At 38.5% G+C, this 14,250-nt stretch overlaps 1 protein-coding gene across 2 annotated transcripts in view; it reads left to right on the forward strand.

Moving 5' to 3' along the window:
• STK17A (serine/threonine kinase 17a) overlaps window positions 1–14,250 on the forward strand; it is a 45,022-nt gene that overhangs the window by 5,860 nt on the left and 24,912 nt on the right. For both annotated transcript variants that reach the window (XM_050783415.1, XM_050783416.1), the window contains exon 2: window positions 6,719–6,931. In XM_050783415.1, coding sequence (XP_050639372.1) covers window positions 6,719–6,931 — 213 coding nt within the window. The remainder of the gene's footprint in view (window positions 1–6,718; window positions 6,932–14,250) is intronic.

The following is a 14,250-nucleotide window of genomic DNA, read 5'->3' on the forward strand; positions in this document are numbered from 1 at the left end:
AGAGCAATATATATACTAGGTGTGCTGATTATATTTGCACACCTGCCATGTGCAGGGCCCTATGGAGATAAAAAGATGAATAATAAGTGAGGTCCCTGAAACTCACAATCCAACTGGGAGACATAGTACAACAAGTTGTAATATGTAAGATTGACATAAATATGATAAAGGTATAAGCAAAGCACTTCAACCTAGAATAAAACAGGACCTTGGACATTATTTTACTTACCCTCTGTACTGCTCAAATTAGCATGTGTGTTTTCTGATGTTTACCTGAATGTTATATATTCTATTATCTCTTCACCTTTGCCTATAATCCAACACTTGAATTTATATTTGGAATCCCTTCAATAAATGGGATTCTCTTTACCAAAAAAGGCAGCTCAAACTTCTGTCCAACTATAACTCGTACCACATTACACAGTACTATAACTGGTACCACATTTACATAGTACCTATATTAAAAATCTGAAAGTCATCCGTGACTTTCACCTTTCCCTTCTCCTTCATCTCTGCCTACAACTCACACCTGCCAGGGAGTGCTAATAAATCTTGACTTTAAGTGTCTTTTAAACGTTTTCTGTCTTGCCAGTCCCTACTGCTGGTACTTGAGTGCAGGCCTACTGCTTTGAATTATTTTATTGGCCTGTTTCTAGTTATCACTGGCAATCTACTCTTCGTAACACTATTAGAATTATCTGTTTTGTTTTGTTTTATTTGAGACAGGGTCTCATTCTGTTGCACAGGCCAGAGTACAGTGGCATGATCTCGGCAGCCTAGTTGTCCCAGGCTCAAGTGATCCTCCCATCCCAGCCTCTCAAGTGCCAGGACCACAGGTGCACACAACCATGCCCGTCTAATTTTTGTATTCTTTGTAGAGACAAGGTTTCACCATGTTGCCCAGGCTGGTCTTGAACTTCTGGGCTCAAGCAATCCGCCTACCTCAGCCTCCGAAAGTGCTAGTATTACAGGCATGAGCCGCCGTGCCCAACCAGAATTATCTTTTTTAAACAGTTATTTTCAGTATTCTAATAGGTTCCAATTTTAAGCCTGATGAAGCCCAAACTCCTTAGCAAACATACCTACCTAAAGATACCCCCTGTCTCCCTAAGCACTGTTTTTAGGCACTGATAATGCAAAGTTCTTAAGGAGCTTGGACTGGTGGGTCTCAATCAAATGTCACCTCCTCTTGTTATAATTGTTTATGTATCTTACCTTTCCCACCTCTCTGGAATATGTTTTCAATGAGTAGTTCTGAAATGTATTCATTTCTGATATTTATCCCAAAATATTTAATGAAAACCTAAGTTCCCAGTTTTGTACCTATTAGTGAAATGTAGATGTTTTTGAAATGAAAAAATAAACCTGAAAAGCATGGCAACTGTATATTCTAGGAAGAAGTTTGGCTTTTGAGTCAACAAAAAAAGTAGATGTGCAGCAAACATGCCCTTCGGACCTCATCAGCCCCAAGTCAGTTATATATAACCATGGCCCCTAATGTCAGAGAAACATCATTTTTAAAATGTTTTGTAGAGGACTCAATAACCTAAAGTTAAAGGTTAAGGTATAGTCACAATTTTTACCATAAAGTCATGGTAAAATATGCATGTTGGAACCCTTTTGAGGTATGGAATTTAGGGAACTCTGTCAATGTAATTCTGAGCATATACACTGGGACTTTGCAGCTTGAATACTGAATCTCATGTTTTCTTTATACAATGTGGCTGTGTAGAACAGCTCCAAGAAATCTGTTGTTATCTCCTCTGACTCTTTGAATGGTTTGAAGGGTCCCATTCCCATTGCACCAGTCATTTAGAGATGAAGGCATGCATGCTTCCTCAAATCATTGCGAGCTGCTGTCATGATGTCAGTTTCAGTGGTATGTGGTGTTAGAACGGTGGAAGAGTTTTATTCAGCATAGGATAGAGCAGGGTTCAGCAAACTACAGCCAACCACCTATTTTTGAAAGGGTAGAGCAGGGTTCAGCAAACTACAGCCAGCCACCTATTTTTGAAAGGCTCACAAGCTGTTTTATCATTTTTTATGTTTTACATTTTTTAATAGTTAAAAAAATTAGAATAAGAGTAATATTTAATAACGTGAAAATCTTATGAAATTCTAATTTCGGCGTAAAAGTTTCATTGGAAGCCAAAGACACCCATTCATTTACCTTTCTTGTATGGCTGCTTTTGTTCTACAACAGTGTACTTGAGTCATTGCCGCAGAGACCCTCTGGTCCACAAAGCCAAAAAGAGTTACCATCCTGTTTGCCCTTTACAGAAAAGTTTGCTGACCCCAGTATAGTACAGGATATGATGGAAAGAAAATAATAAATCTAGAACTGTGAGGAATGTTTCCAGAAGAACAGAGGTGGTGTCAGAGTAGTCACTGATATGAAAAGAGAGCCGTGGGAACTGCATTCTGGCACCTAAAGGAATGGGTGAGGAGCATGAGCAGCAGATGAGTAAGTATGGGGAAGAGGCCCCAGAATTTAGCAATGGCTGTTCCGTAACAGGGCTCCCAGAGTTCACAGGTTAGCAATGTGTGTGAGTCCGTGTTTAATTTGCCCTGTTAAATTCTAGCTTCTAGATTTTGATCTTTCGTTCTAGACTACTGATACAATTTTGAGTTCCAATTCTGTTTGCTGAATTAGCTGTCTTCCCATTCGGTCCTTAAAAATATACTTTCAGGCTATGTAATAAGTAGTTTTTTACTTACTGCACAGTACTTTATTGCTTTGAATGTCAGATGTGGCAACAGTAAACATTTGTATGTGTGATATGTGTTTGAGGGCCGTTCTACTGAGTCATTTCTAATTTACCAGGAACATGTTTGCTGCCAATTATATGTTGAGGCTTCATTTCAGACGAATTTTTTACAAATTAAACTTTTCTCTTAACTTCAGACATGTAGGTATGAAAATATCAAATTATTAATAATTGTTTTCTTTCTCAAAGGAATTAAGAGATCATTGGGAACCTTTTAAAACTTGATGGAGATGTTAGCCTAATGATTTTGTGGGATAAAATGAAAGGTATTAGTCTTTGAGGAATTCATTTATAGTTACTCTCTCCAATATCTGTAGAAGTCTTTCATATTTCTGTGAACAAAAGAACTTTGATCTGAATAAGGGTGCTATTAGGTACGTTGTTTCCAAACTGAACAGCCATAGGCCTTTGCCTAAGGATTTGTCATTCCACATTTATATTACTAATGATAAAAACATGGAAGAAATGAAAATTATATTTGCAGTTAACAATCGCTGGGAAGGAAGAATTACTACTCAAAATTATGTCAGTAGTCTAGAATGCTGGCTCAAAGCCTAGAAGTTAGAATTTAACAGGGCAGGCCAGGGACGGTGGCTCACACCTATAATCCCAGTATTTTAGGAGGCCAAGGTGAGTGGATCACTTGAGGTCAGGAGTTCGAGACCAGCCTGGCCAACATGGCGAAACCCCATCTCTACTAAAAAAAATAAAAATAAAAAAATTAGCTGGGCATGGTGGCATGCGCTTGTAATTCCAGCTATTTGGAAGGCTGAGGGATGAGAATTGCTTGAACCGGGGAGGTGGAGGTTGCAGTGAGCTGAGATCGTGCCACTGCACTCCAGCCTGGGCAATAGAATGAGACTGTGTCTCAAAAACAACAACAAAAAAGAATTTAACAGGGCAATTAAAGCCTTGCACTTAATTTTTTAGAAAGCTTTTTTTAAAAAATAGATTTATGGGTACAAGTGCATTTGTGTCACATGGATGTATTGGGTCATGGTGAAGTCTGGGCTTTTAGTGTGCTCATCACCTAAATAGTATACATTGTACCCAATAGGTAGTATTTAATGTCACCCCCTTCCCACTCTCTCACCTTTTGGTCTGTTTTCCACTCCGTATGCCTGTCTGTCCATTTAGTTCCCTCTTAAAAGTAAAAACAGGCAGTTTTTTACTTCCTGCTTGAGTCATCTCACTTAGGATAATGACATCCAGTTCCATCCATGTTACTGCAGAAGACATTATTTTTATGGATGTGTATTAGTCCATGATACATACACACACCATATTTTTAGTCCAGTCATGCACTGATGGACACAGGTTGATACCTTTGCTATTGTGAATAGGGCTGTGATAAACGTATGAGTACAGGTGTCTTTTTCATATAATTTCTTTTCCTTTGGGTAGATACCCCGTAATGGGATAGTCAAGTCAGATGGTAGTTCTTTGAGAAATCTCCAAACTACTTTCCATAGTGGCTGAACTAATTTACATTTCCACCAACAGTGTATAAGCCTTTTTCTTTGTATGTTCGCCAGCGTTTTTTTTTTTGACCTTTTACTAACAGCCATTCCAACTGGTATAAAGCAGTACCTCATTCTGGTTTTAATTTGCATTTCTTTGATGATTAGTGATCTTGAACATTTTTTCATGTTTGTTTGCTGCTTGTATGTCATCTTTTGAAAAAAATGTCTGTTCATGTCCTTTGCCCACTTTTTAATGGGGTTGGTTTTTTTCTTGTTTTTTGAGTTCCTTGTAGATTCTGGATCTCAACCGGTTTTGGAGGCATAGTTTGCAAATATTTTTTCCCATTCTGTAGGTTGTCTATTCATGCTGTTGATTATTCCTGATTTTTTAGCAATCATTTTTAAAATGTAGTATGAGGATACTGACTTGACAAAAATTCAAGGTGGAAAAAATCTAGGTAGTTTATCAGCCCAATTTGAAATATGAAAAACATGTCAAGTTTTTTTAACAAGCAATCTTAGGTTGTATTGTCCCAAGAGCAACAAAAGTAATAATGATGTAATGCTTTGATTGATTATACCTGGATTAGTTGTTTCAGATTTGGTTAGCACATTTTCTGATGAGCCATAATAGGAAGTGAACCTTATGGGGAGGTGGGCATGGTGGCACGCGCCTGTAATCCCAGCTATACAAGAGGCTGAGGTGGGATGATCACTTGAGCCCGTAAGTCCAAGGCTGCAGTGAGCTATGATGGTGCTACCGCACTCCAGCCTGGGCAACAGAGTGAGACCCTATCTGATAAAGGAAGAAAAAAAAAAAAAACCCCTATGGTGATGAGGATTTATTGCAAATTGGGAAAGGGAAGAGGGAATGGCAGCTAACAGATGGTGTTTGCTGTGTTCACTATCTGATAGACTGCCATGTGGAAAAGAGTGTGAGGTCTGGTCTGTACTGCTCAGCAAAGGACCCTAACTGTAGCCCTTCAGCTGAAGTCAGGTTTAGTCTTGTAGTGAAGACCTTATTATAATAATATGTACCCAGTAGTGGAAAAGATTACCTCACAGTCTGAAATAAGACATTGGCATTTGGCGTTAGGTAAAATATTATATGATTTCTAAGTTGTCTTTCAACCTAAGGATTCAGTGGATGTTTATGGGTGATGACTATCACAGCTTAATGATGTTTGTGTGATTAATAATATTTTATTGAGCACTTACTGTGTGGCAAGTACCATGCTAAGCAATTGAAATATATTATTTAATTCTCACAACCCTGTGAAGTAGATGCCATTTATGTCTCTATTATACAGATTAGAAAAATGAGACTTAGGGCATGGAGGCTCATGCCTTTAATCCTAGCAGGATCACTTGAGGCTGGGAGTTCAATACTAGCCTGAGCAACATAGAGAGACCCGGTCTCTTTAAAAAAAAAAAAAAGAAGAAGAAGAAGAAGAAAAGAAAAATGAAACTAAAAGAGGTTAAATAAACCGCCTAAGGTTACTGTCAAGTGCCACTTACAGGGTTCAAGGCCACATAGGTTTAATTCTAGAGCTCATACCTTTAATCAGTATGCTATACTGAGTCCCTGGTTTACCTGCTTATTAGTGTAATGACAAATAGTAATGCATCAAGATAACACTTTGTTATATCTGTCTTTGTGAGAAAATACAACATTTCTAGCTGATGCTCTAGTTAAAATGATATATGAGTGAGATCCTTACCTTTAGAAAGTGATAGTGCTCTTTAGAGTCAGTTAATGCAGTGAAATTCATCGCATTAGGGATTCTGGTGACCAATTTCTCTTAAAAAAATCAAATGGCTTCCCCCCACCCCCCGCCCCCAGAGACAGAGTCTTACTCTGTCACCCAGGCTGGACATGATCTTGTCTCGCTGCAACCTCTACCTCCCAGGTTCAAGCGATTCCCATGCCTCAGCCTCCTGAGTAGCTGGATTACAGGCATAGCATTACCATGCCTGGCTAATTTTTCTATTTTTAGTAGAGGCAGAGTTTCATCATGTGCTAATTTTTGTATTATTAGTAGAGATGGGGTTTCGCCATGTTGGCCAGGTTGGTCCAGAACTCCAGACCTCACGTGAGCCACCTGCTTCAGCCTCCCAAAATGCTGAGATTACAAAGGTGACCCACCATGCCTGGCCTCAAATGGCTTTTTTAAAGACTTAAATCATTTTGTGTACAAATGTGCCAAAAATTAAGTTATGTGTAACTCTGCAAAAAATATGGACTTTAATATTTGTTATTCTTTATTTAGAAAATGAATTGTGCAGATTTATACATTTTGTTTTATTTGATAAATCCATAAATCTATAGATGTAGCCTATATAAATCTCTAAGTGATATTTCTACTTTTGTGATTGTATATGAGCTAAATTTGAATATCTACCAATGGTTATTTGGAAATTTCGTTGAAATCTGCCATCTGTGGAAAGTTGTCAACTTTAACAGTGAATGTTTTTGTTTAATTCTAGGGGGAAATTTGCAGTGGTGAGGAAATGTATAAAGAAAGATTCTGGGATAGAATTTGCTGCAAAGTTCATGAGAAAAAGAAGAAAAGGCCAAGATTGTCGGATGGAAATAATTCATGAAATTGCTGTACTTGAACTAGCACAGGACAATCCTTGGGTCATTAATTTACATGAAGTTTATGAGACTGCATCAGAAATGATCTTAGTTCTGGAATAGTAAGTATTGTCTTTCTTAGATTAAGTTTGTTTGGTAGTCTACACTTCCTTTATGGGATACCACTCATCTGTGATAATGTTGCCAGGCCTGGTTCTCTGGAAATCTCAGAATTTTCTAGATCATCTTCAAGTGTTCCTCTTATTTATTTAACATGTTCCAAATTTGCAAGGATGCATGTATATTAGCTTTTTTATTTTCATTCTTTAATGAAATTCTTCTCATAATAGGATAAAATGTTATCTTACGATTTTATTAGAGGCACTCTTAACGAAGTAATACCAAACTAATATTACAATAAAAGGCATTTTATAATCCTTACATGTTCTTATAGTCTGAGTTAATCTCCTTTTAGAAACAGTAGTCTTGATTCTTACTATGTTTTCAATTTAAGTAGGTAGATACAGCACAGAAAACAGCTTTGAAAAACGAAGGACTGTTCTTTCTCCTTAAGAAATCGTGGTTTCAGGCCAGGCACGGTGGCTCATGCCTGTAATCCCAGCACTTTGGGAGGCCGAGGCAGGAGGATCACCTGAGGTCAAGAGTTCAAGACCAGTCTGGCCAACATGGTGAAACCCAGTCTCTACTACAAATACAAAAAAATTAGCCTGGCGTGGTGGCATGTGCCTGTAATCCCAGCTACTCAGGAGGCTGAGGCAGGGGAATTGCTTGGACCAGGGAGGTGGAGGTTGCAGTGAGCTGAGATTGCGCCACTGCACTCCAACCTGGGTGACAAAGCGCGAGACTCCATCTCATAAAATAAAAGGCCTTAATACTCATGCCTATAATCCCAGCACTTTGGGAGGCCAAGGCAGGAAGGATTACTTGAGCCCAGGAGTTTGAGACCAGCGTGAGCAACATAACAAGACCCTGTCTCTTTTAAAAAATAATTAATTTAAAAAAGAAAACAAAAAAGACTTAATACATCAATAAATCCAAACAAAATGAGAAGACAAACTCGGAAAAATACCTCTAATATTCATCTAGCCAAAGCAGTTAAAGTTGCTTGAATATATAACCAGGTCTTACAAATACACACAAACACATGAACCTCCCAGTTTGAAAAGGGCTTGGCCCATAATCCCAAAAGATGCAATCCTAAATGTTGAAATTCCAAAAAATCAAAAACCCTAAGGTCTAAAATCTCAAAAATCACAATCCCAAAAGATCAAAATCCTGAAAATATAATTATGGAAAAAATAATCCTAAAAAATTCTCTAAAAGACATTTATTTGGTCAGGTGCAGCAACCTCCACCTCATGGGTTGAAGCGATTCTCATGCCTCAGCCCCCACAGGTAGCAGGGATTACAGGCGTCCATCTCCACGCCTGGCTAATCTTTTGTATTTTTTGTTAGAGATGGGGTTTCACCGTGTTGATCAGGCTGGTCTCAAACTCCTGACCTCAGATGATCCACCCGTCTCAGCCTCCCAAAGTGCTGGGATTATAGTCGTGAGCCCAGTCAAATCCCAGCACTTTGGGCAGCTGAAGTGGGAGGATTTCTTGAGCCCAGTAGTTGGAGACCACCCTGGGCAACATAGCGAAACCCTGTCTCTATAAAAAATACAAAAATTAACTGGGTGTGGTGGTGCACTCCTGTAATCCCAGCTACTTGGGAGGCGGAGGTGGTAGAATCACCTGAGCCCAAGAGGTCAAGACTATATTGAGTTGAGATAGTGCCACTGCACTCCAGCCTGAGTAACAGAGTGAGTCCCTGTCTCAAAAAACAAAAAAAATTTTATTTACATTTTAAAAGGGGATTGATTTAGGAAACATAAAAATAACTATGTATACCATAAATTGTCCAATTATGTTAATTAAAAATAAAATTTTAATACATGACATTTCATGGCCACTTTATTTACATGCTAAAACAGACAGTAATAATATACGTTTTTACAGACATAACACTCAGATATACTAACAGTCACACAAATGTAACAGTTATGAGCCAGATAAACCATATTTATAAAAGAAGTAGTTCAGCCGGGCGCAGTGGCTCACGCCCCAGCACTTTGGGAGGCCAAGGCAGGTGGATCACGAGGTCAGGAGATCGAGACTTTCCTGGCTAATACGGTGAAACGCTGTCTCTACTAAATATTCAAAAAATTAGCTGGATGTGGTGGAGGGCGCCTATAGTCCCATCTACTCGGGAGGCTGAGGCAGGAGAATGGCGTGAACCTGGGAGGTGAAGCTTGCAGTGAGCAGAGATCGCGCCACTGCACTCCAGCCTGGGTGACAGAGTGAGACTCCATCTCAAAAAAAAAAAAAAAAAAAATCTAAAAGTGAAATATATAAACGTATATCTCCATAGTTGATAATTCTGTACACTTAAATTGATAATTGTGGTCATCTGAAATACCATGACAAGCAACCTAAGTCTTTTGACAAAATTGATTGAAAATCTCAATATGTCATCACCATATATGCAGTTGCCCAAAGAGCCAAGATCTCAAGAAATTTTTTTCATAAATGCAGATGTACAAAAAGGACATATCTTCATTTATTAATAAAGTTTCAATGTTTTTGTTGTTCTTTTTTGGTTTTTTTTTTTTGTTGAGACAGAGTCTCCCTCTGTCACCCAGGCTGGAGTGCAGTGGCATGATCTTGGCTCACTGCAACCTCCACCTTCCAGTTCAAGCAATTCTCCTGTGTCAGCCTCCTGAGTAACAGGGATTACAGGTGCACACTACCGTGCCTGGCTAGTTTTTTGGTAATTTTAGTAGAGACAGGGTGTCACCATGTTGGCCAGGCTGGTCTCAAACTCCTGACCTCAGGTGATCCACCTGCCTTGGCCTCCCAATGCTGGGATTACAGGCATCAGCCACCAGGCCTGGCCTCAGTGTTTTTACATACACAAAATCAACATTGTGATAATATATTTTGATGGAGTCAAATTTGCAAAATATTCATAAAATGAATTAACTCTCCTCAAAATTTCACCCAGTTCATACCTCCAGTTTTGAAAATTATGCGAAGATGAAATGCATAGCATAGTGAATTGGTGCTATATGTGAAGGGGCAGATGTTGTACATGATTGAATAATTTGGCAGGGGAGAGTTCTTTTTTACCTGCGTTTTCATTTCTATAATCTTTGAAACACCTGCTGCACTTGTATTTGGACAGTGGTTGTGATCTACAAATTTTGTAAGTATGTGTTGTCCACCGGAAAACCTGGTTATTGCTCAGCCATTGCAATTCAATTATTTTCTGCTTTCAAAGCACCGATAATAATTAGCTTTTAAACCGTTAGGTATCATTGTATGCTTAACTTAATCACACCCTTTTTTGGAGGAACAATTTCACAGATCTCTTCCATTGTATTGTAAGGAATACAGTGAAAAGGAATGATATTGGACTTCCCCAGGACCAAATCTCTATTATTTAATAGTTAACCTTCTCCAGAGAGACAGAACCAATAGGATATGTGAATAAATACGAGAAGGAACTTATTAGGAAACTGGCTCATGTGCTTATGGTGACTGAGAAGTTTCACAACAGGCCTGCAAGCTGGATACCTTGGGATGCTGGTAACATGGCTTAGTCCAATTGCAAAGGCCTCAGAACCAGGGAAACCAATCATTACCTTTCAATCCAGGCCAAAAGCCTCAGAACCCTAGGGAGTGGGAGTATAGGGAGCAGGGGTGGTCAGGTATAAATCCTGACATTTAAAGGCTGGAGTTCTGATGTCTACGGCAGCAAGAGAAAAATTGGTCCCAGCTCTCAGAGAGAGACCAGCTTGTTTTCTATATTTCTTCTCTCTAATTAGATGGTGCCTGCCAACATTGAAGACATATCTTTCCTACCTAGTCCACTCGGACTCACACGCTAATCTCTGGAAACACCCTCACAGACACACCCGAAATAATATCCTGGATTTCTAGGTATTCCTTAATCCAGTCAAGTCAACAACTGAAATTAAGACCATAAATCCACCCCTTGTCAGTTTGGCATCCATAATGCATCTCCTTTAAACTGTACTTAATTTCCAAATAAAGACAGCAACAAGGTAATAGTTCCACCTAACAGGATGCACCTACCGTGATGCACCTAGCCTCATACAACTGAAAACACAGTGGAAGTCCCTTCCCTAAATCCCCTCCCTCCCTAGAATTCAGTTTTCACGATTTCAACAGTCGAAATTTTAATTGTTCAAGATTGTGATTTGGGGATTTTAGACTTTAAGGACTTTTTTATCTTTCAGGATTTTGATCTTTTGGGATTTTGACATTCTGGATCATGGCATCTGAGATTGTGTCTTTCAGGATTATGATCAGCTCTGGTTTTAAAAAAATGAACAAATGATATGAAATTTTCACACATGCAAATGTAAATTACCTATATACACATGAAAATATTTTTATTTTTATAATGTAAATTTTAAAATAGGTTGTGAATTTCCACCTATCAGACTGGCAATGATTATAAACAAAAGTGATATTCATTAATTGAGCCATTTTAGTATAACTTTTCTGGGGTACAGTCTGAAGTATGTATCAAAAGCCTTAAAAAAATATGTTTTAACCCAGCAATTTTACTTAAAGTTTTTTTTAATAGTACATAATGGGGTCTCACTATGCTGACCAGGCTTATCTCAAACTCCTGGCCTCAAGCAATCCTCCTGCCTCAGCCTCCCAAAATGCTGGGATTATAAGCATGAGCCACCATACATGGCCTAATTTTAGTTTTATTAATTTTTTCACAAGGAAATATTAGGCAGTTTTGCAAAGATATGTTACCAAAATGTTCCTTATGGCATTCTCTATGTAGCAAAAAGGTAGAAATAGTCTAAATGTTTGTTAGAAAAAAGGTTGGTTAAATAAGTGATGTCACAAAATGGATTACTGGGCAGTCATTAAGAAGCTAAGGTAAATATATTTCAAAGATTTAAAATATTAAGTTTAAAAAAGAGCATGTTACAAAATAATGTGTATGGCATTATGTTGTTTTTATTTAAAAGTTTATAGAGGGTGAAGTCTGGATGACTAAAATATTAAGCGTGTTACTCTTGATAGTGTAATTCAAAAGTATGGTGTTTATATATTTTAATTCAATAATTTCACTTGTAGGAATCCCTTCTAGAGAAATAATACGAACATGAGAAGCACAAAAGTGCTTGTCACAATGCATTTCTAATTTATGATAGTAAAAATAACCAAAAATGGCAGAATGGTTAAAAGTTTTTTTAAAAAAATAAGTTTAGGAATCTCATATGGAAGCCCACTGCTTACCAAGGATTTGTTTTTTTCTGTTTATTACAGAGGGGATTAAGGTAGAATTGGAAATTGATCCAGAAAAGACCACCTGAAATATTCTGTCTCCAAATTCTCCTCCTTCTTGCAAAACCTGCTCTTCAGCCTTTCATCCTGGGACCCTTTTCAGTTCTTCCAGTCTTCACCCGGCTCCTGACTTTTTTCTTCCCTTTTCTTCCCTTCTCCTCTTTGGTAGTTAATTTAACTTCTCTCTTACCAGCACCTACATTATTTCCCTCTTCCTCTTGGTCATCCTCTGCAACTCATTTGCCCATTTTAAACCCAGAATGCATGCTGTGTGTCCCTCCTCCTGTGCTGCCACACATTCTTGGAAGGACTTGGATCGTTTTTCATCTACTTAGTACAAGTGTAAGAGTTCCATCTTCAGCTAGGCTCATGGTATAGCTTAGCAAGTCTGTACCTAATCTCTTACGTCCTTTTAACACCCCTACCCCCTGAGCTAATCAATATCTTTACCACACTTACTGTGTCACCTACTTCCCACCTCTCATGAGATACTTAGCCTTTTCTCCCCCATATGGAGAAATCAAGGCCATCAGACACACTCCCCAAGCATCCCTCCCCCCTTCCTCTAATATCTGTCTTTGTTGCTCTCATGCCCGTCCCTGCTGTTCGATGGAAGAGATTCAGCTAATCATTTCCAAGACTGAAACCCTTATTTAAGTTCTTTAATTCTCATCCTTCCTTTTCTAGGACCTGTGTTTCGTTTTTTTGTAAATTATGTAACCTCTTCTAGAGTTTCAGATCCTCCTCCCATGGTGGTTCTTTTCCCTTTGTCTTCTAATATTTCAGTCTCCTCTATGCTAAAATTCCTTCCTCAGCTTTGACTCTTACGTCTTGCCTTTCTCTTTTCCTTACTGCTATACTTCTTAAAAGAATAGGCTGAATTTACAGCATTCCTCACCTTACAGTTTTGTTCTACTTCATTGATCCACTCATCTGTTCATGGGCCAATACTCCATTCACTTTTTAATCTAATGCCATCTGCTCTTCTGATACTTTGATGAGGTCACCAGTCCTGTGTGCCAAAATTAGTCTCCTCGTTTTAGTATTCATTCCAGTTCTTGCTCTCTTTAAACACTTGATATTATCCTTTCTTTCTTGAAATCATGTTCTTCCTTGGCTTTCACAGCCCTATTTTTTAAAAATCTCCTCCTCCTCTCAGAACCTTTTATCTTTTTCTACTATATAAATGTAAGTGTTCCCCACAGTTCCATCAGCGTTACTGATGTCATATATTTATGTTTTATACATTTACCCTGGATGATAAAATCTATTTTTGTGACTTCAGCTATCATTTACATGCTGGATATTTCCAAATCTTTGTTTCCAACCTCAGCCCCTTTCTTCTCCTTCACTTATGAAGCTTAGTTTGGCTGGATATGAAATTCTGGGTTGAAAATTCTTTTCTTTAAGAATGTTGAATATTGGCCCCCACTCTCTTCTGGCTTGTAGAGTTTCTGCTGAGAAATCCGCTGTTAGTCTGATGGGCTTCCCTTTGTGGGTAACCCAACCTTTCTCTCTGACTGCCGTTAACATTTTTTTTTTCCCTTCATTTCAACTTTGGTGAATCTGACAATTATGTGTCTTGGAGTTGCTCTTCTCGAGGAGTATCTTTGTATCTTTGTGGCATTCTCTGTATTTCCTGAATTTGAATGTTGGCCTGCCTTGCTAAGTTGGGGAAGTTCTCCTGGATAATATCCTGCAGAGTGTTTTCCAACTTGGTTCCATTCTCCCCGTCACTTTCAGGTACACCAATCAGACATAGATTTGATCTTTTCACATAGTCCCATATTTCTTGGAGGCTTTGTTCGTTTCTTTTTACTCTTTTTTCTCCAAACTTCTCTTCTCACTTCATTTCATTCATTTGATCTTCAGTCACTGATACCCTTTCTTCCAGTTGATCGAATCGGCTACTGAAGCTTGTGCATTCGTCACGTAGTTCTCATGCCATGGTTTTCAGCTCCATCAGGTCATTTAAGGACTTCTCTACACTGGTTATTCTACTTAGCCATTCGTCTAATCCTTTTTCAAGGTTTTTAGTTTCT

This window comes from Macaca thibetana, chromosome 3, assembly GCF_024542745.1.
Source record: "Macaca thibetana thibetana isolate TM-01 chromosome 3, ASM2454274v1, whole genome shotgun sequence".
Taxonomy (NCBI): domain Eukaryota; kingdom Metazoa; phylum Chordata; class Mammalia; order Primates; family Cercopithecidae; genus Macaca; species Macaca thibetana.